Here is a 23,602-nt window from a genome sequence, read left to right as displayed (position 1 = left end):
TCTTATAAAAGTTCTCTGTCAGCTTTTGTCCCCTCTCCCATTATTTATTTTTATTGCTTACATTCACGTTTGACCTCTCCAATGTCAAGGCAGGGCCCAGGACAAAATAGAAACAATAAATATGTTGTGTGTTGCACTCCACCCTCCCTTAAATTAAGGGTGGAAGGTGTACCTCCTTTCTGTTAATTCATCAATAAATATCAGGGGGTTTTTTTCTTCTCAAAAGATTGACTTGAATATAGAAAAAAATCAGAATGCATGAATGGAATTTAAAAGTAAGTCTTTGTGTTTTAACATGAAAATTGGATGCACTTTTTTTAGTAGACAGTATCCCTAACTTAAAAAGAATACACTTCTAAGGATAGGTGTATGTTAGCTCATCTAATTTTCAGAGTAACCCTATGAAGTAGGTACTATTTTACAGAGAAAGAATGTTAACATGGAGAGGCTGAGTGACATGCCCAAGGTCACTCAGGTGAAACCAGAATTTCAAACCAGATGCTCTCTATACTAGGTGTACCGGTTAATAATGCGGATTTTTTCAACAGATGGAGTTACACATATGTTGATATATATGCGATTTGGTATGTATGCTATTTTGTTGTATTGACAGCAAGCTTCAAAACCTCATATGTCAAATTTTCTGAAGGTGTTAACATCATAGATATTTTTATGCTTAAAAATGTCGAATTTCGTGCCAAAAAAAGGAGCATTTGCAGGAAGTTTTAATTCATTACTTTATTTTGAAGAAAAACTTATCGTATACTTCAGGAAGCTTATGGTGAACATGCTCCATCTCAAGATACTTGTGAACGCTGGTTTAAACGCTTTAAAAGGAATGGTTTTGATGTGAAAGACAAAGAACGTCCAGGTCAACCGAAAAAGTTTGAAGACCAACAATTACAAGCATTATTGGATGAAGATGCATGTCAAATTCAAAAACAACTTGCAGAAAGATTAAATGTTGCTCAGCAAACAATTTCCGATCGTTTACAAGCAATGGGAAAGATTTAAAGGAAGGGAAATGGGTGCCACATCAACTGAGCAAAAGACAAATGGAAAACCAAAAAGTCATCAGTAAAATGTTGCTTCAACAGCATGAAAGTCTTTTTTGCATTGAATTGTGACTGGCGATGAAAAGTGAATTTATTTTGAGAATCCCAAATGCACAAAATCCTGGGTTGATCCAGGTCAAACATTAATATCGACTGCAAGGCCAAATCGCTTCAGAAAGAAGACAATGCTCTGCGTTTGGTAGGATCAGGAGGGTGTGGTGTATTATGAGCTTCTAAAACCAGGTGAACCATTAATACTGATCTCTACCAACAACAAATAATCAATTTGAATCACGCTTTGATCATGAAATGACCAGAATGTGCCAGAAGACACAGCAAAAAGTAATTTCGCTTCATGATAACAAACCATCACACACTTCAAAACCAGTTAAAGACACGTTAAAAGATCTTGCCTGGGAAGCATTAACCCACCCGCTATATTCACCAGACCTTGCTCCTTCAGATTACCACTTGTTCCGATCGATGGCACACGCACTTTCTGAGCAGCACTTCAAAACATATAAGAAGTGGAAAATTGGGTCTCTGAATGGTTTGCCTCAAAACAAGAAAAGTTCTATTGGGACAGTATCCACAAATTACCTAAAGATGGGGGAAATGTGTAGCTAGTGATGGACATTACTTTGAATAAAGCACTTTTGATGTTTCTAATGAAATTATCGTGTTTTCTTTGATTATGAAATCCACATTATTAACTGGTACACCTAGTAAAAAATATATATTGACATTTCTGTCCAGAGGTCATCTTGATAAAGGGTGGTGGTAATTAACCATGTTGTGAGACTTCCATAATTAGGATTACTATTTTGATTCAATGTCTTAGTCCAAATATATGGTAGAGATGATGGAGGTCAAAAGAAACCCCCTTTTTTTCCTTCAAAGTCCTGCTGAAAACTAAATCCTCATTTAAAATCTCTGGCTTCCCAATTTTACTCAGTACTAGAATTAGTGACTTCTTCCTTTCTTTCAAAATCCATTGTGCTTTTCCTTAGGTCGGTGCTATGCTACCATTTGGTTTTACAACTTATCCTGTTGTATTAAGTTAGATCGTTAATGTAACTGCTTCTGTCTGGGAACTCTTTAGGGGTAGAGTCTGTGTCCTAATATCTTTATGTAACAACATTGTAAAGTAATTATGGTAGATGATAGCATATTCATTTTGTATATTTATAAACAGAGATGTTAGGTGGCTTGTCCAAAATCAGAGAAATAGTGGCTGGACATCAGGGTGTGAATAAAATTCAAGTCTCCTGGCTGCCTGTCCAGGGTATGCTGTGCCATTCTAGAAAGATTAATTTAGGGTAAAAGTCTTCACTTCTTAAAGAAATAGAACCACATCCAGAGTAAATGTCACCCCTCCAGGGGCCATTTGGGGTAGGATATTTTCCAATCTCTTTTGTTTCATGTTCTGTTCTCTATCAATAATATAAATGTATTCCTATCATGTAAAAGAAGGAAATCTTTTTCTGGGAAAAATGATAGGTATAGGTTATACTTCTGACTCCTTTAAAGCTGCCCCAGTTTTTCCTTTTATAAAGTAGGGTTGACTACATATAATAGCACCCAATCTTAAAGAGAAATCTTATAAGGATTAACTGATTTTTCAAAAATGTGTCAATTGCCTTAACTTTCAGAGGTGTTATTTATTAAAATAAGAGAGTAATAGTCCTAGTTGATTTCTACCACTCTGCTATAAACCTGGGATGATGCTATCAGTTGTTTAATGTGGTGTGACTCATCTCCCGCAGTAACTTCTGTTGTGCACAGCTTGGACTCATCACTTCAAGCAGTAATCTGAAAGTGTGTGAGTTACTCTATTAAGATTTAATAGTGCTTTATGATGGCTCCTGAGGATATTTCATGAAAGAAAGTTAGGGATAAATATGCAAGGATTACCCTTAACTTCACTTAATGCTTTGTAGGGCTATCATCTTTTAATTTATCTAACTCCTTTGCAAACCAACCAGAGAAGGCAAACTCCCCCTGCCTGAGTTGAGTTGTACCTTCTACTGCCTCAGGGATGTAGACTTAAGAGCTTCCTACCAAGGTAGCATATCTCTTCATCCTCCTGTAAGAGAGATACTTTAAGCATTTTGCCCAGCCCTAGCTGGTCTGGCTCAGTGGATAGAGTGTCGGCCTGCGGACCAAAGGATCCCAGGTTCGATTCCAGTCAAGGGCACATGCCCAGGGTTGTGGGCTCTATCCCCAGTAGGGGGCATGCAGGAGGCAGTCTATCAATGATTCTCTCTCATCATTAATGTTGCTCTCTCCCTCTCTCTTCCTCTCTGAAATCAATAAAAATATGTTTTAAAAAAAATTTTTATAATAATAAATTTAAAAAAAGAGAATTTTGCCCAAATTTTGGATACTGTCACTAGGGAAGTAGAGCAACTTTAAAAATGTCTTTGGCAAGTCATTGCTGGCAGGTCTTATTTGGTGTCTTTTAACAAGTATTTTAATTAGTTACCAGAATTTAAAAAAATAAAATATTTATTTTTTAACCTCTCCTGAAAAATCAGATGGTTAGGTTTATTTTCCAGTGTGACCGGTCATTCAGTGAGACTGAGGGGCATTGCTCCTTAGGTAGAGGAGTGCGCTCTCCAGTCTCCGGGAATGGCTGATAGTTTATTTCAGTATCACTTCCATTTTAAGCATTATCATCTTGGCCTGTATAGGCATTTAACTTTGTAACACTTGATGTGTTGTGTTCAATACCCTTCCTTCAAGACCGACCATTCATTACAAATTGGATGAAATAACTGCCTAAATTTTCTGCTTCGACACTACTTATCATTTAGTTCATCATGTTCCATATTCATGATTCTACACTCACCAAGCAATCTAGGAGTTCTCATGGAGCATTATCTATGGGGTGTGAACATGCAGTACATGGACAGTCCTAGATTTGAATCTCAGTTCTTTTACTCCCTGACCTCAAGCCCTATAGGTATCTTAAGTTTACTAATCATTAATATGGGGTTAAAAGTATAGCTGGTCATAAAGCTGTTTTGAATATTAAGTAAAGTAATGCATATCTATATATATAAAAGCCTAAGCAATCATCCGACCTGTAGCTATGACACTCAATGACCACCAGGGGGCAGACGCTCAATGCAGGAGCTGCCAAACTACAGTGACTTGGCAGTTGCGGTTCTTAGGTGTGTTAACCCGAGAACTGCCCTCTCTCAATCTGGGACCCCTCGGGGGATGTCAGAGAGCCTGTTTCAGCCTGATCTCTGCAGGCCAGGCTGAGGGACCCCACCAGTGCACGAATCCATGCACTGGCCCTCTAGTAAAAAATAAAAATGTCTTGTGCCTTTGACAAGTCTAATATAGATGTATCCCAATTGTACTACCATAGAAGAGCTTTGCTGAGCACGTCTTTGTTTCCAATATAGCAGGGTGTTGGATTTATTTTGGAATGCCCTCCTTGGTATTGCATTATATCTTAAATGTCTCTCCCTATTAATAGGAAGAAGTTGAAGGTATTTTGCATAGAACTATCACATCTTTCATTTCCCTTGCTATCTGGCCTATGAGGGCCTGCTTTGCTAGGCAGGCCATGCATGACCTAAGAATTCTTTCTCATTAGTGTGGATATGGCTTACTGACCTCTACTCTTTAGGGAGCAAATGGTATTTTTGTCAGGGGAAGAATGTTTTTCAATCCAACAGACAGGAAAGGTTGGTGTATTAAAAGAAAAATAAGAAATATGCGTGCTCTGTCTTTCTGTGCATATTAAGTCTTCCTTTCTGTGAAGAAAAGGGAAAAGTAGATAATTAGGTAACCCAGAGTGAGGAGTGGTCAAAAACAGGATGAGATTTTCATGTAGGAAAAATTTATCTGCCCTTTGAATAAAATAAAAATTGGAACAGTAAGATCTTAAACACAAGCTGTTCACAGTTTAGTTCAGAAGAAATCAGCGTTGGGAGAGTACAGCATGCAAATAAACTTTTGCTTAAAGTTTATACCTTTTGGTGGAGTTTTAAAAATTTTTATTTCTGGAAGATATCATTACTCAGGAATATTTTATACCTTTCTCTTTATAAAAGAAGGCTGACAACCTGTGTTTTCATTCCCAGTTATGCATTTAACTATTTTACAAAGTTCGGTGATAATAATTGAAGCCAAAATATTGTTCACTCTACTCTATATTTCCAAAAAGATGTCTTCAAATGTATAATAAAAATTAGATGAAAAAATTAATAAGAACTGGTTTGTAATGTTGAAGATTTAATATTTCCAATATCACCCATCTTTGGAACAACTGCCAATTTTTTATTGTGCAGAAATGTAAATTGTGTGTGTGTGTGTGTGTGTGTGTGTGTAACATAAAATAACAATCACAGAAGCCTGCTTACCTATTTTATTTCTTATTTTTACCTTCAGTGGGTAAAAAACAGCCCGCCCCCAGGGCTGATAGTCAGGGAGTGGGTACTGGTTCATTTGTACAGACTGTTTGCCATGGGTATCCCTTTAATCCTGATTGGGCTGTGTTTTTTCTGATAGGTCAGCTTCCATGCCAAATCAGCTCTTAAATAATTTGAATTTTACCCTTACATCTCAGAGTTAACCAAGACATTGTAGCCTGAATCTGGTTTAACTGGTCTTTCCTTACTTCAGGGAGGGGGAAATTCCCCCTCTACCCTTCTTGCATTCTTATGGCTGGACTAATTAATTGACACAGGACCAGATTAGCAAGAGTAAAATCAATTTAATACATGTGCACCGCAGATCATAAATGATGCCCTCAGAAATGAAGTACCAGCCAGCTTTTCATACTTTTCAGACCAAGGGACAGTAAATTTGTGAAGAAATGACAGGACAACGATACTTAGGTGTGGGTGCTCATTAGTGAGGACTCCGCACAGTTGGGCATGTGTAGTAAATTAATAAAGGAGCCGAAACCGGTTTGGCTCAGTGGATAGAGCATCGGCCTGCGGACTCAAAGGTCCCAGGTTCGATTCCGGTCAGGGGCATGTACCTTGGTTGCGGGCACATCCCCAGTAGGGGTTGTGCAAGAGGCAGCTAATCGATGTTTCTCTATCATCGATGTTTCTAACTCTCTATCCCTCTCCCTTCCTCTCTGTAAAAAATCAATAAAAAATATATTTAAAAAAAATTAATAAAGGAGCGACAAGGGTTTGTGTAGGCTTTTTGGCCTGGATTTCGTAGCTCTGGTGATAAGGGTGTCTCGCCAGCCCTGCTGGAGCAAGGACACTCTGCACAGGGGAGGTGTGTTTCCTGCATTCACGGAGACAGGAAGGGGTCGCCGTGCCCTTCTTGCACTGGCTGTTTATCACGTAATTTAAAATCAAAAGTAATCAATGAGCCATTGTGGGATGTTTGGGGGCAGCCTGCCCTGGGCCCCAACACTGCCAAGTGAAAGTGGTCAGTGCTGTGGGGAACCAAGTGTTTCAGGTTGGGCGGGGTCTTCGATTCCACATCTGTAACATGGTTATAATAGTGGCTTCCTCATCGAGGGGTGGGCTTCAGGTAATGCACATCAGCTTTTGGAGCTTAAACAGTGTGTGCTCGGTAACTGTTGGCTGCTGCTGTTACACCGCAGAAATGCTGGGCAGTAAGATCTGAGAGGGCAGACACAGGGAGTGTGCCTCAGTCTGAAATCCACACCTTTGAGCAGGTTGACCTTTGAAGGCCCTGGAGTTCCGTGAGATTAGAGAATGTACCTGACCTGCATTCCCCTCCTGTCTCATTTCCTCCTTTCCCTGCATCCTGCATCCACCACTGCAAAGGATTGCCACCTGGAAAGTTTTCCCTTCTTAATGTGTCCTTCGAACATGTTTCCTCATCTGAATTGCCCTGTACAGTAGCTTTGCAATCCTTAGATAGGTAGCCTCCTCAGCAGCTTACTCTGCCTCTTAGAACTGCCAATGTAATTAATAATGGAGACATTAATGTGAAATAGAGGCCATAATCCCTAACTGAAAGAATTGTTTGGCTCAAATAGAAGGTACATTTATAAAGCTAGCCCAGTGCCAGAGTACCATACCTTTGTACAGGTGCTCAGTTAACATTGCTGCCTTCCCCTGACCTTCCATTTCTTTGTCCTCACTTATTGTGCATCTCTATCCATATTTTGGCCTCTTTCATCTGGGAAATTGTAATAACCCCTTTACTGGTGTTCCTTATTCTAATTTCTCCTCTCTCCTACTCCAAATGAATTCTCCCTAGATTACAAATTTGTGAATAAATGTTTTGTTTTTAAAAAGAAGAAGAAGAAGAAGAAAGAACTGGAGAATCTATTCTTGGCAATATGATGGCCTACACATTTTGAAACTCTTCCATTATAAAACATCTGAAAGTAATACAATATTTTTAAATCTAGGGAAGTAAGCTAACTCTGGGGCTGCTAAAACCCTCAAGGCATCTCTGGATTTGGGGCCCAAGGAGGAGTACTGGAGATATAATTACAGCTTTTAGTACAAAGGGACAAAAAGATAGAGAGTATGAAAGAGCATGGAATGAGTGAGAAGTTAGAGTGTTTGTGGTTACAATGGAGGACACAATGGAGGAGAGACAATATTCAAAGATGTAAGGACTAGAGTGTTGGGAAATGATACACAGGAAGCCTAAAGAAGACCAAGTGGGATAAATTAAAAGAAACCTATACTTAGACATTACATTTAGACTCAAGATTGATATCCCAACAATGACGAGAGCTAAAAGATAGCAAAATAATACCGTCATAAGAAAAAGTAGTTGTCCACCTAGAATTTTTAATGAAATAAAAACATTTTTATATAAACAAAAATATAAAAATATATACTACCAAAAGATTATCACTAAAAGTCTCAGTATAGCTTTCAAGAAATACTTGAAAATGGTCTCCAAAAATCCTTCTGAAGTACAGAAAGCAGTAATGAATAAAGGTAATAGAAAGCTTGAGAATAAATCTAAACAGACAATGGCAGTTTATAGAAAAATAATGATGTCCATTTTAGTAGTGTTTTTTTTTTTTAAAAAAAAGTAAAATAATAGATGTCATCATCTAAGGATGGAGGCAGATGATTAAGATTAAAATATTTCAAGATTCTGGTATTTTTAAGAAGAAATAAAACAATCGATTATCTTTGAACTTTGAGGATTCATATTAGAAATGACCATGAAAGCATGGTCTAGTGCATAAAAGGGATCTTTTGATCAAGCTCATTAACACCTTTTCACAATAGACAACCAGATTTGTTAAAATACATCTATCTACCAACTTCCTACCTCCTTATAAATAAAGCCTTTGAATAGGATACAATGGGATTCTAATCAATAATCTCCCTCATTATGTAACTACAGTTACAACTCTTTCACCAGTTGTATATACTTAATATGTGCTATGCAATCAGTTTTATCATTCTTCAGTCACCATTGTGAGCAACAATGCCCCTCATTCATTGGTGTTGAGATCATGTGTTTCACACGAGGAGCCTCACCAAGGGAGCAAAGGCCATAGAGGCAGGGTGTGTGTGTGTGTGTGTGTGTGTGTGTGTGTGTGTGTGTGTGTGTACACCTGTGTGTCTGCAAGTGTAGCTTTAAAATCAGGGCAGTTGAACCTGTCCCCAGAGGGCCTTTCCCAGCCTGCTCTAATGCTTACTGGTCCCTTTCTTCCCTGAATTCCACTCATTTATGCCCACACCATCTCATCTATAAAATGGAGGTAATAGTACCTTATTTTTCGAATTATGCTGTGGATTCAATGGGTTAATAAATGTAAAGTCATGTAGAGCAGTGCTTTTATAGCACACTGGCTATATCCTGTTGAGCACTTCTAAGTTATCTTGTTAGGAGGATTGGTTGCTTCCTTTAAGTTTAAACAACGAAATTATTATTAACCAAAAACAAGATTAAGTTTGATATTTCTATGGTAGATGGAATGCAATACAGGGTTAAAGGTCATTGCATTAGCATTGGTCACCACTGGGTGTCTTAAGATCACATTTCAGTTGGAGAGATCTTTGGGATCTGTTTCTAGTAGTTTTAGTGTGGAGATGACAAAGCTGTTACAGATTTTTGTGACCATGTGCATGGATTCACAGAGAGGAGATTTCTACTTGAATAGTAGAAAAGTAGATTTATAGATCTTAGAACTGAAGGAATCTCAAGATGCTACTATACTAGTTTTAGGGCTTTGGAGAAAGCCTTTAAAATATAGGTCCTATATTTCTCTTGTAGGAAAAAAAATGGTGTATTTCTAAATTCCTTTCCAGCATTAGCCCCAGTGCTTTGCCTTAAGTTATGTGGATTGTCTAAGCAGCTGAAGTCCCGAGAGTTTGAGGGACTGGTCAGAGTTCCCCAGTTAGGGGTTGGTGGCTGAGAGGTAAGTTTAAGGCAAGGCCCAGGTCCCAGCTGGTCTGCTTTTGAGTCAGTCGCCTCTGCCATGCTGTGGTCCCGCTCTGCAGCAACACCCACAGCCCGAGGTCACTTGTACATGCACTGTCCTCACATCAGCTATGTCAGCATTTAACATCATTGAAAATAGCCAGTATTTGTGATATATGATTCTATTTATGGTAGTCAGTTTTTTCTTTATAAAGGAGGTTATGATAATTTTGTGGTAATTTATTTTTGAATACACACTTTCAACCCTTACATAGGGAAAGCAGATGGGACAAATGTTTTTAATTTCCCCTGTAAACCTGCAGAGCGGATGTTTTGAGTCCCTTTGCTCCAGGTGGATAGCTCAGCATGGTGTTGGCAAGAGCATCATGTTCAGTAGGTGGATATTCACCCACTTTCCAAACCTAAGAATTCTTGAGTCTTCAGTCAAAGGAGATTTAAAGGATTTAAATCTTAAGAATAATGTACCTCCTAATTTAATCAAGCACCCAAGTTAAAGACAGTCTAAAGGCAGCCAAATAGTTGATAAAGGAATAAAGATAAATAGCCCTCCCTACCTATTTGGGTAGGCATGTTTAGAAAAATGGCATGTCTATCCAAATTAAAATTAAGAATAAATAAACTTTTTGCTAATCTGTGCTTTTGCTTTGGGACAATCTGGGAAAAAAATTTATATAGCTCAATAGAGAAATTCTACAGACTTTATAGTCCAATAAAATAGAAGGAAAAGGAATAGAAGGGTCTCTGAAAGAAAAATAATTCATTTGGAGAAATGTTATGAGGATGCGAGGTTCTATGAATTCTAAAGATGAAGGATACCTGCTCTCAGGTCATTCACAGTCTCCTGAAAGAGAAACTTAGACAAGAAATTATGTTACAGACAGCAAACCCTGCAGCAGAGGTATCGCAGGTTGGCGTAGGACTAATAAAAATTAAAGTTATAATCTGGTTGGTGGGTGTGTGGGAAATATGCCAAGAGGAGTCCTTTTATAGCCTGAGACTTTTTTCTTATGCTCCCTAGAAACTTCGGCAAAGCCATAAGGCTGTGGCACATGAGCCTGTTGAACATTCTCTTGGACTAATATGTATTTCCAGTGTGCCTCTTTCGCTCTCCCAGTCTTTAAGTCCTCTCTGCTAGCGTGCAGACTGGAGAGCCATGCCCTCTGGGTTCAGATTCCTGCTTCCTCTTCCTAGTGGTGTGACCATGAGAGATTACTTCTCTGTGCTTCAGTTTTGCTAAAAGCAAGAGGACTAGTACCTGCCTCTCCCGATTATTGTGATGGCTAAATGAGATCATTCATGGAAAACATTTTTAGAATACTGCCTGTTACATGGTAAAACTCGAGAATTTTTTACTTCTCATTATTTGTTCTGGTAGCTAATAAACCAGGAGCATTGAAATAATCACCATGTTGATCATTTAGGTTCTCTTTCCAAAATACTAATTTCTGTCAAATAAAATTTTCCATTTTTTTCCTTTCTAGCTCCAAGAGGAAAGCGGGGATGGAAAACCTTTTATGCTGTACTAAAGGGAACAATTCTTTACCTGCAAAAGGTAAAAATTAATTTATTTATCAAAACTGAAATGATGGACAAGTTACCCAAAAGATATTCACTTTGTACAAACACCCAAAAGATGGTTTAATTGATGTTTAGATTTATTTTTAGGTTTTTGTTTCGTTTCTAGTGAAATAATTACTTTGGAGATTATACACTTTACTTTGAGGGACAAAACAATGGGAAATATGCAGGTGGTTGTTGATAGTAGGAGATACCCAATGCTTTTAGGTGGTCAGTTGTCATGTAGTATCTTTATTTCCCTATGGATTCAACACAGCTGCTAATTTGTAAGTCAACTGCTTTGGCCTCCAGAGCAGCATGTGTGTACATGCTGGGTCTGCATTAGTCCTTTCAACTAGTTTTGTTTCTGTAGGGAACAACCCTTTGTAATTAATTTTCACATATCACAGCTGTTTCCCCTGCATAAATTCTGTTCTTTGGGCTTACTTTTTCATTTTCTCTAAAATCTCTATAAGAGACATGGCTGCCCTTGGAAAAACCATTTCATTGAATACTTCACCACAGGATTTCCACTCACTCCATCCCAGAGTGCTCCTGGGAAGAGAGACAAATACTCTTGCATTCAACATTTGACAGAAGAAATGTAAAGAGAGATGCTGTTTGCAAGTCACCAAGTTTTCCTATCTCATTGTCTTCTCTCTCAGGAAGTGAATTGAGTTGAGTTGGACTCATGCAGATATAGAAGAGAAAGAACTAAATAAGGACAAGAGAAAGTAGACTTTGTAAACCTTAAAGCTTCAGCATCAGTTTGGATTAGAGTTCCAAAATCAGATTGCATCTCCATAGTTGTGGTACCTCTGGAGTGTGGCAAATGTGGATCTGGGGAAAGTTGGGTGAAATTCCTCTTATACAGTGAAACATAGGACACAAAGGAAATGATACACTGGTGTAGGCGAGTGCAAAGTAGAGCTATGGCGTATCTATCAGCTTGTTATTTCCTTTGAATCTGTTAAGAATGCAAACATTGCTACAAAGGATCCACTTAGGATGAGAACGAGTCTGAAAAGGGTAGTCTTGTTTGGGACCCAGCCTCCTCCGTTGTTGTTGTTGTTGTTGTTAATGCCTGTTAAGAGAAAAGGAAAAGGAGAGTTCGAAAAAATAATGTGACAAGTGCTTGAAATCTCATCATAGTAATCAATCAATATGTGTTCCCAGAAACTTCACACAGATCCTAGAGACTAGCTCATCAGTCAGTGAGAGCCTGATCACAGCAGGCCGGGTTCTTGTATGGATATATCTACTCTGATTTTTTAATTAGTTTCTTCCTGGTCTGTAAAATTTAAAAAGCAAAAAGGCACTACAAATATGAAGATGTATACATCTGGAAATGCCAAGCACTTGTGAAGGTCACAGGTGCTGTCTGCTGCAAAGGGACCGTTGCGATCTTGAGCTACTCACCAGACACAGTAGCCGTAGGTACTTAGACTTCTCCTTTGAGTTAGCTCTGAGCTATAGAGTGTGTAGGAGGCTCAGGATTGCTGCAGACTGTGTCCTACAAAGGCTCCTGATGCTGCATTACTGGCTACTCCTTAACCTTGCTGAGTCTGCCATCAGCACACGATGGCAGCTGCTGCACACACGGTAAGCTATAGGATGCAATGTATGCTGTGTTGCAAGGTGATTTGGGGTTTGTACAGTTTGGAGTTTATTTCCTCACATAACCATTCAGAGTTCATCACATGTCAAGTACTATGCTATGCTGAATACTGGGCTTCCAGAGATTACTGAGACCCAATTTCTGCCTGTAGAGCTCACAAAACAAGAGGAGAAATGGGTAAATTGAACATTCATCACACAATGAGATAAATTAATGGAGGGATGAAAAAGTCTTACTGAATAGGGCTCCCTAATCAAGCTTGCACAGGTCAGAGAACGCCTCCCTGAGAGATGAATACATCTTGAGCTGAGCAGGCGTTTGCCAGGCGGTGATCCAAAGCACTTAGCCAGAGAGGCAGACAGAGAATATGGCAGTTCGAAGAATGGCAAGACAGCTTTTCACATTTGGATTATAGGATGAATGGGGAATAGCAAGTGGTAGAAACATGAAAATTACATTTCAAATAACTAGTATATCATGAAGACGAAAGAGGTGGTGTCACAGTGTCATAAACTGTCCACTTTACAAAAGGAGCAGTGTTATTCCCTGAAGGAATTTCAGACTCGTTGCCTGTGAGTTGTGTGCTGCTCCCACCGACACCCAAGTGCTCAAAGGATTCAGGTAGCATCATACTCCCAGGCCAGGCAGCCCCTCCCACAGCACCTGCTGGATAAGGCCTATGCCCTAGGAGTGCACACACCCTCCCCTCTGTGCTCTCGATGCCAGTATTAACATTTCTGGGATTCAAGTATGGCTGAGAAAAAAAGTAGTCACCTTTCTCTCCTTCCCCCCTTTAGCCAGTTCTCTTATTTGAGTCAGGGGTTGCCGGGGCTGACCAGCAGACCCTGAGCGATGGATGAATGGATTACCTGACACAACAACGTTTGCTTTGAAAGAGAGGGCTAAGGGACTGCCTTGCTAAAAGAACCAGGCGCCTCAATTGCCTGCCTCGTTAGGCTTTTATTGTAGCAGCAGTTTGAGATAAAGTTCATCTTTTAGATACAATCAGCAGGGTAAGTAATATTGGGAGGCACATGTGTTTGTAATGTCCTTTAAGCAAGGACACCCAAAGATTAAGTATAAGGATTCCAGTAAACACCCAGGGGTCTGCTTGTACACAGACTTGTTTGGAAAGGTCAAGGAATAATTAGGGGCACCACCTTCGACACTCCCCTAAGTCAGAATTCCAATAAACAGGGCAGGCAGCCTTCCGCACACTTCCCTTTTCTCAGAATGTCCTCCTCACAAACTTTCCAACCAAGTCTCATGCTTCCCCACAAGGGGGAATGAGAAAGGGCCTATTGTTCCTCTAGCCCAGTGGTCGGCCAACTCATTAGTCAACAGAGCAGCAAACCGTGGCTCGCGAGCCGCATGTGGCTCACGAGCCGAAGTTTGCCGACCACTGCTCTAGCCCAAGACTAGCTTAACTCAGTTTGGCAAAGACTTTAGTCAGCATACTATGGGTAGAGCCTACGCCAGGTGTGGAGATACAGAGATAATAGGGCCTAGCATTTGTTCTTAAAGGTCTCGCTAGAACACTTAAGTTCCACTACCATTCCCACCTTTTCATGACTTAACAGTGACTTAGTCAGCTGAACTTTGACCAACAAACTGCTGTTCTGATGGAGGGCCATAACAGGAAGCAAATCAATAATGTGTGTATTAGATTAGGACTCTGCCGTTCTTCAAAATGTACACCCTGGAGATTGGATTGTGAGCGAGATATAGTCCCTAAAGATATAGTCCCTGAAGAGTTCAACAGATAAAAGATATTTCGGTGCAGTTTGATGTGTGCTACTAAGAGGGTAGTGTGCTGTGGAAACACATCGGGAAGGACATGTAACTGGGCCTCAGAAGAGCAGGGAAGATCGTGGAAGAATCCATGAAGAAAATGATATCTAAGCCTACACTGGAAAGACAGGTAGAAGTTAGTCGGACAGAGGATCCAGGCCGGGAGGAATCTGTGTAGGTGCCTGGACGGGTGGCATCACAGCACATTTAGGGAGCTGCCAGTTCAGGGGCATGAAGGGCGTCCTGGGCAGATTGTGAGGAGCTCAAGGCCATGTTTAAAAGTTGAGGTTTTATCTGGGAGCATTGTGGAGCTACCAACGTGTCTTTAATGGGGGGGTGAGACCAGATCAGCTGGAACTATGGTAGGGGTGGCGGGAAGGGAGAACACAGTCTAAGTGGAGAGTTGCGTTTGCAGTGTTGAATTCAAGGTGTCTGTGAAATAATAAATGGATCTGTCCAACAAGCAACTGTTAAAATCAGATCTGAAGCTGAGGAGGGAGTCTAGAAATATAGATCTGGAGAATCTGCAAAAAAAGTTGTTGGTAATTTCAGTCATGGAGTAGATGATGTCACTCAGTTTGTGGAGTGAGGAGAATATGGGGGAGAGAGCCAGTGGCAGGAGAGGAACAGACAGTGAAGAAGCCTGAACAGTGAGTGCCCAGAGCCAGGGCGAAAAGACAGAGAGGGGGAAAGACAGGGCAGACAGACACAACAGATATCAAGAGATGATAGAATGTTACATGTTGTAAAAAGTTTAAGTAAAATAAGTGCCTCTTGCTTTCAGCAACAAGGATATTATTGTGAAGCTGCTGCAATGAATGCTGGGCATGGCAGTCAGGTGGGTGTGAGTTAAAGACAGAGAACACAGACAACTGCTTTCAGAAGGCTTGACTAGTTTCCACTCGGATCTTCCCTCTGCTCCCTCCTTTCTGCTGTCCCCCATTATGTGACTTTTGCAAATGACAGATCCCCAGGGTCTATCTTATTTCAGCTGAACCTCTTTTCTTTCCTATTACTGATTTGTCTCTAAAGTGAAAGTATGTGGAAACGTATCTGGAAGGACACAGATGTGTTTCTTCCTTTCCCCTGGACAGTTTCTGACATTATCCAAGCTCTTGTCTTGCTTCTGCAGGTTACACGCACTCTTCCTCATCACCGCCTCATTTCCCTTTCTGGCCCCCTTGCTATGTTACTTAGTCACGTTTACCTTGACTTCCAAGCAAACAGCAAATCTACAGAGTATCACAAAAGTAATGTCAGAACCATGTGCAAAAGGTCACATTGGGAGCAATGTAGGAAATAATATGGCATCACCCGAAACAAGCGTGGGTTTGGAGTGTAGATGAGAAGACCAGCCTTATGTGATGAATGGTTAATGACATGATTTAAACCAAATGTATTGGTGAGAATTGGGGAAAAAAAACATATGGTGAGTTGAATAAATTTGGGTGAATAACTGATTCTAGTTTCTAGAACTTTCTTCAGTAGAGCACAATAAGGCATTTATGATAGAGTGGTTTTGTCTGTCTTCCAGCTAAGTAAGAATGCACTCCTAGTCTTACTTGGTTCTAATACCTACAGTTCCCTGAGCCCCCAGGCTCATGTGTAAGAAATTTATACCCCATTGATAACTATTTTTATAGGAATACTCGAGGCCCAGTGCACAGATTTATGCACTGGTGGGGTCCTTCGTCCTGGCCTGCGGGGATCGGGCTGAAATCAGCAGTCTGACATCCCCTGAGGGGTCCTGAATTGCAAGAGGGCGCAGGACAGGCCAAGGGACCCCACTGGTACACATGCATGTAAGATCTTTGGTTAATCTCTTCCCGCCTTCTCCACTCCCCCCTTCTCTCTGAGATTCATCAGTCTGTTCTGTGTTTCCATGCCTGTGCATTGAGCGTCTGCCCCCTAGTGGTCAATGCATGTCATAGCTACTGGTCAAACAGTCGCTTGGCTTTTATATGTATAGATTAAATGTTTGTGGCAGAAAAGCCTAATAGTATCATTTTAATGTAATACAGTTCATATGTGCTTTACAATTTTGAAATTGCTATGAATTGATAATAAAGTGATGATTAAATTCCTGTTGGTCCTGATGACCCATTGTCGTTGACACTGGATATTCACTTCATATCTACTTGTCAACAGAGAGTGAGTCATCTGTTGTCCAAATGCTTGGCTGATTCTTTGCTGTCACTTAGCTTGAAAAGTTCTGTGGGTGTCTGGTGTGAACTTTGTGTCAGACCCTGCTAGTCTCTGCTGTTTTCCGGAAACCATCTACACTAATAAAAGAGAAACATGCAAATTAACCAACACTCTGCTACAACATAATGGTTGAAGAGTAATTATGTCTTTTGACAGTAAATAATCAGTTTGTTCTCTAAGCCACGCCCACCAGCCAATCAGGAGTGAGTATGCAAATTAACCCAACCAATATGGCAGCCGGCCACAGAGTGAACAGGAGGCTTGGGTTTCCCCAGCAGTGGAGGAAGCCAAGCTTTCAGCCCGCACTGGCCGGCCCTGGGCTCCGCTCAAAGCTACAAAGTTTCAATTATAGAAGATAAATAAATCCCAGATCCCAGGGCCTCCGCTTGGGTTGCTGGGGGGCGTGGCCAGCCTGCAAACCACTGCAGGCCCCTCGCCCAGGCCACCCCATGCCCCAAGGGAACCCCCACTCTGATCCGGGACACCCTTCAAGGCAAAACAGCCGGCCCCCACCCGTGCACCAGGCCTCTATCCTATCTAATAAAAGAGTAATATGCAAATTGACCATCACCCCACACACAAGATGGCTGCCCCTATGTGGTCAAAGATCCTGCCCCCATGTGGATACAAGATGGCCACCACAAGATGGCCATCAGGGGAGGGAAGTTGGGGGGAACCAGGCCTGCAGGGGAGAGCAGTTAGGGGCAATCAGGCTAGCAGGGGAGCAGTTAGGCATCAATCAGGCTGGCAGGGCAGTGGTTAGGGGATCAGGCTGGCAGGCAGAAGTGGGTAGGGGCAATCAGGAAGGCAGGCAAGCAAGCAGTTGGGAGCCAGCAGTCCTGGATTGTGAGAGGGATATCCGACTGCCTGTTTAGGCCCGATCCTACTGGGATGGGGCCTAAATGGGCCAGTCAGACATCCCTCGAAGGGTCCCAGATTGAAGAGGGTTCAGGCTGGGCTGAGGGACACACACCCCTGTGCACGAATTTCATGCACCAGGCCTCTAGTTTTATTATAAACTTTATGATAGTATTCTCATTACAGGTCTGGTTATGACAAAACTAAGCTATGTTAGCTTAAAATAAATTGTCAGGTGATCGATGTAATGGTTGAAGAGTAATTATGTCTTTTGACAGTAAAAAAATCAGTTTGTTCTCTAAAAATTTAGTTTGTTGTCACTGTATTCTGGGGACTCTGTCTTTCATGCATAATCATCTCTTCATTTCTTGGATTACTTGGAAGAGATTTCTTCCAACTGCCTATATGGTTTCTTTTTTAAGTCAGATTGAGAGAGGGGTTTGGTTTGGTTTGGTTTGGTTTTTGCCACGTTGGAGGTATAGGTGACATCCAGAGTGTGAACTGGGCTGGCAGGATGAAGATACTGGAGATTCAGGGCCCCACTGGGAGGATGGCAGCCATTCTGGGGCTGATGTGCCAAATACCCATAGTGCAAGGCACCGACTGATCACTGGCCTGGGCCCCACAGAAAAGGGTTTTCTGCCTGCTCAGGGCATCTTTACTTCCTCTTGCGAAACTGCCGGCTCTGTGCCCTTTCACACTTAAAAAGCCATGAGGACCCTCTCATTCTCTGCAGCAATGGAAAATGCTTGAAAGACAGTTAACTAGGCTTTGAAGCCATGCTCTCTTGGGAGAATAATGATCATGGCCAAGTTGTCATCTATATAATAAAAACCCAGTGGTCATGACGCCATAACAACCAAAGACCAGGTCACCAGGAATTTTTGTGCGTGGCAAGGCACGCGTGGGTGGGCAGGACTGCATGGGCAGGGCCACATGATTTCATGCACTGGGCCTCTAGTTAGTCATAAAATAGGTGAGTGGCCCAGTCCAGCAGAGTGTGACCATATGTAAAAGATATTTAGACATAGTCATATTTATAAAAACTATAAATTTATAAGAAGACATTGCATCTTAGACACACCTTATCTCTGGGGTTTAAGGCATATGAGCTCTACTCTGCAGGTTTCTGATTAAAACCACAATTCCAGTTCTGAGGCCTAGCAGGCACAAACTGACTTATTCATCTAAAGAATTGTTCTGTCCCCACTTGGGGTGATACAGTGTTTTGTGGCTTCTCTGGGTGTGAGACGGGTCCAGAAATCAAGCCCCTTTCCTGTTTGCTGCTCAGTTCTCTCCGAGGGCTTTGCTCTCCATCCCTGGCTTCCTCCCTCCCTTCCTTTAGTAAATCTCATACCCATAGCTGTCGTGGGAAAGCTGCAGAGGGAAACATGAATTAGACCTTCATTTGGTCTCACAGGGTTCTGAACAGAGTGGTGGTAGGCTGGCTGGTGGACAGACACATCTACATGGTGACAGACAGTGACAAGTGCAGCCTTTCACAGAAGGCTAGGGGATCCTGCAGCCGAGAGGACGGCAAGGGTAGCCTTTCACCATAAACTCTGACCTCTGCATCAGAAGTATGGACAGAGTACGGGAGGATGCTGAGGTTTGATTTCTGCCTTAAACTTTAAGACTTAACTGTCTTTGGATAGTGAGTCAGGAATCCTATCGGCTGCTGATAGTTATCAGCTGCAACTCTCTTCCAGTTATCAGCCCGAACTCTTTTGATGTGTAGTCATTAAAAAGATAAATCATAACTTTCTGGTTCACTCACCGGATTTATCCTAGAAAATGTCCTGTGCCTCGCTGAAGTCGGGGCCTTACTGAGAAAGCAGGTCAAGTCCTTGGAGTGCTGCTATGTCTGTGAGGCGCCCTCTGTGTGAACCAGGAAGGTCATGAGGCAGAAGCCCTACTGATGCCTCCACATCATTGCAGCACGGGAGGTGGCACCATATACATATTAACTGAACAAATAATATGAGTATTTTGAATCCTTTAATTTTTAACTTACTTATCCTCTCTTAATTTTCCTTAGTACAGTAATATAGGACATACTTTTCTGGCTCTAAAATTGCTTTCCTAATATGAGAAAATTAGATGAAATGATCCTTTAGGCTCCTTTCAGGTTTAAAATTCTGTAAATAAATGATTTTCAAATATATAATTAAGTGATGGGCAAAACATGCCTTCGTTTGATCTGCTTGACTCCTCGCGTTCAGATTTGTGGAAATATAATACTCTCTGCGCTCCCTAGTACAAGAAAAATGAAGCTGAATGAGTTTTAGAAAGATATCTAACCAGAAGTACTTTAAAAGGTGTTTTAACAATATCAAATGATGAAAATACTTTTAATGCCTTTTTAAGAATCAGGAATTAATAGTTTAGGATCCAGTTTACTGTAACTGCTGGCATTTTTATAAGTAGCCTCAGCTTCAAGAATGTGTTCTGAGTTCCCCTCTCTATGTTCTCTCAGGGCAAATCAAGACCATTTCAACTTTGTTTTAAATCGTTTGAATTAGGTATAGCAATTTTACCTGTTTAATACGACCCAAAGTAAGCAATACTTTGAAAATTGGAATAATAGCATGTCCTTAGTTGATGTTGACGATTTTCTATTGAAATTTGGTCACTTTCCAAATCAGACTTTATATTCACCTGAGAGTACATGTTTTAGACTGAGGCCAATTGCTTGTGCCGCTGTAGATGGATTTTTGTGTTGGTGTGTTATGATTCAGTTTCACAAGAGGTTTAATTAACAAGCTTTTTAGGGGGAAAGCTTTTTATTTCATGCTTTAAATGAATTTAAAATAAATAGCATTGTGAACTCACATTCGTGGTGCTTGTTAGGGTGGGGGAATGCTCTGATGAATCATACCAGATAAAAAGATGTCGATTGGAGGTGGACACAGGGGAGAGACGCATGCTTTTCTCGCCCTTCATTTGTTTGAGAGAATGGAGGGTAATGAGATGTCATGGAGCATGTTCTTATTGAAAATTTCTTGATTTAATTTATCTTGCTCTGTGTTTCACATTTAGTTTGCACAGCCAAGAGTCTTAGGTTTGATTGCAATAATTTATCCCTATTTCTTCCTTCCCAGTTTTATCATTTAAACACTGTCTTCCACTTCAAGCAGTGAAAAATAAAGATGTAAGAATGAACTCTGTAAAAATAAATAAATAAATAAATAAAATAAATAAAAATAAAAAAAGAATGAACTCTGTAAAATGAAATCCTTTCTTTTTATACAATTGCCAACCCTAATGTTTCCAATCTACCCTGGGCTTTGCTCATTTTTTATGGATTTGGAGTTTCATTTTCATGAGGGAATTCAGAATTCCAAGGTATTTTGTTGGTCTTTAAAATAAGATCACATTACTATCAACTGAAAAAGCAGAAACTTGTTAAATGTAAAATTCTTTGACTTTGGTTTCCTCCTAATTAAATAGATCTTGCCTTCCTTTTCTGTCCTGTGTAATATTTTCCTTCTACGGTAAGGTAAGCTTGGCAGTGTATCCTTTTTAGGAAACGGCCTTGGCATCAAAAGCAGTGGTGCAATTCTTCCAACTTGACAAGTCAGTCAGCTTTTCCTTAGGGCTGTAATAAGTGTTACATTCTTCGCACTTTTCGAGAAGTCTGAAAGTACCAGCTTGGTTTTAAATGAAAATGTCAGCAGGAAGAATGTGCTCCAAGTGCGAAGGTCTAAGGCATCCAGCAGTAATAGCTACCGATTGGTCTGTGTTTCTTAATCCTCTCCCGCAGTTGGTTAGACATCGTCACCTATGTGGGCGTTTAAATAACAGTAGCTGTGATCATCCCAAGGGGAAATAATAGAATAAGAAGGGATGGAGGCCAATGGCAGAACTAACATAGAAGGACAGGCTAAAGAGGAGATAGCAAAGTCATGGTCAAAGAGGTAGGAGACAGTCCAGGAGGGTATTGTAACAAGAAGCCAAGGGAGAATTTCAAGAATATTGTTGACTCCCTTGGGTGCTATAAGATGAGAACTGAAAAAAAAAATCTATTGAGTTATGCAATGAAGAGATCACTGCTGACCTTTGCCAAAGAAGTTTCAATGAAGTGTAGACATGGACTCCAGGTCTCAGTGGGTCAAAGAGTAAACTGGAAATTAATGTATAAAAACAACTAATGTGGATTACTAACTCATCATGTATAAAGGCAAAGAGAGAGGTGACAGCTAGAGGAGAAAGCAGTGTTCAGGAGGGACTATTAACTTACAAAGGTAAGAGAGAGCTTGAGTGTATTTACAGGCTATAGGGAAGAAGCCAGTAGATAGAGAACAATTAAAAATATGGAGGAAATATAATAACCAGTGAGGAGGTTGATCTCAGGATTAGCCTTGATCAGGATTTTGCTACATTAGGAGGATAAAAGATAAAGGTGGTCACAAAATACAGGTGTTTATAGGTTATGTAAGTAAAAAGTTTGATATTTACAAGATTGAACTTATAAAATACAAAGTCAACCTGTATGCTACTAAGAAATTATTAGAAATTAGAGGCCCGGTGCACGAAATTCGTGCACTGGGGGGGTGAGGGGGTGTGCCCCTCAGTCCAATCTGCACCCTCTTCAATCTGGGACCCCTCAGGGGATGTCCAACTTCCAGCAGTTGGACATCCCTCTCACAATCCGGAACCACTGGCTCCTAACCACTCACCTGCCTGCCGGCCTGATTGTCCCTAACCCCACTGCCTGCCTGCCTGCTCGCCCCTACCTTGATCTCCTGCCAGCCTGATTGCCCCTACCTTGCACTCCCCTATCAGCCTGATCATCCCAAACTGCCTGTGCCTTGGCCCCCCGTCTGGCCTCCCTCTGGAGGCACCACCCCCATAACCCCAATGCTGCTGCCACTGCAGCTGGTTATGGCTGCCTGAGCCTTGGCCTTTGTAGCCACTGCGGCTTTGTCTGGAAAGATGTCCGGAAGACAACCACTCTAATTAGCATATTACCCTTTTATTAGTATAGATTTGGGGACCATTACAACCACGCAGAACTTGAAGAAAACACATGGCCCTGGTCAGTTTGGCTTAATGGAGAGAGCATCGGCCTGTGGACTGAAGAGTCCAGGTTTGATTCTGATCAGGGGCACACATGCCTGGGTTTCGGGCTCAATCCCCAGTAGGGGGCCTGGGGCGGCAGCTGATCAGTGATTCTTTTTTTTTTTTAAAATATATTTTATTGATTTTTTACAGAGAGGAAGGGAGAGGGATAGAGAGCTAGAAACATCGATGAGAGAGAAACATCGACCAGCTGCTTCCTGCACACCCCCCACCGGGATATGTGCCAGCAACCAATGTACATGCCCTTAACCGGAATCGAACCTGGAACCTTCCAGTCTGCAGACCAACGCTCTATCCACTGAGCCAAACCGGTTTCGGCTGATCAGTGATTCTTATCGTTGATGTTTCTATCTCTCTCTCTCTCTCCCTTTCTGAAATTTTAAAAATATATATTTTTTTAAAGAAAACACATCATCTTCACTTTGGGCTTTGTCATCTTACAATATCCTTTGTGCAGTGTTTTAACTTCCCTCAACTTTCCTTTACCCACCTTTAAAGTGCAATCTATTTTGGGGAAGATGATCAGGAAAGTGATTCCAATGGGTAGAAGTTTTTTTTGGAGGGGATGGGTCATGAAGATATTTAAAAATTGAGCATGGTGATGGTTGTACCACTCTGAATTTACTTTAAAAAACCAGTTCATTGTACACTTTAGGTGACATGTACAGTATATGGGTTATATCTCAACAAAGCTGTTCTTTTATTTCTTTTTAAATAAAGACCAGTCTTATAATCAGTTGCAGATGTTTTCAGAGGCCCCTCAAGATTTGCTCACCATGTCCCAAATCACGGCTGTGATTCCCAGTTGCATCCAGTCCTGGTGGATCTGGATGGTGTGGTTTGCAAAGGAGAAGGTGGCAAGAGGCTTATGGAATTTCGGCAACCCCATTCCCCCGGTCTCCTCATAGGGCACCAGGGCCATTCCCACTGTGCCAGCTCTGCTCCCTTTAACCTGTTGGGCAAAAGAATTCTGCGTGCTCTGGCCAGAAAGTGCATTCTTTCTTAGGTGGCCCGGATGCTTTTTTTAAGGTCATTTTATGGATTCAAAAGAATAAACAGAGAT

At 41.1% G+C, this 23,602-nt stretch overlaps 1 protein-coding gene across 3 annotated transcripts in view; it reads left to right on the top strand.

Moving 5' to 3' along the window:
* PSD3 (pleckstrin and Sec7 domain containing 3) overlaps positions 1–23,602 on the top strand; it is a 264,762-nt gene that overhangs the window by 199,444 nt on the left and 41,716 nt on the right. For all 3 annotated transcript variants that reach the window (XM_054719991.1, XM_054719993.1, XM_054719992.1), the window contains one exon: positions 10,910–10,980. In XM_054719991.1, the coding sequence (XP_054575966.1) occupies positions 10,910–10,980 (71 nt within the window). The remainder of the gene's footprint in view (positions 1–10,909; positions 10,981–23,602) is intronic.

This window comes from Eptesicus fuscus, chromosome 8 (assembly GCF_027574615.1).
Source record: "Eptesicus fuscus isolate TK198812 chromosome 8, DD_ASM_mEF_20220401, whole genome shotgun sequence".
Lineage (NCBI taxonomy): Eukaryota > Metazoa > Chordata > Mammalia > Chiroptera > Vespertilionidae > Eptesicus > Eptesicus fuscus.
This window is presented reverse-complemented; position numbering and strand designations above follow the sequence as displayed.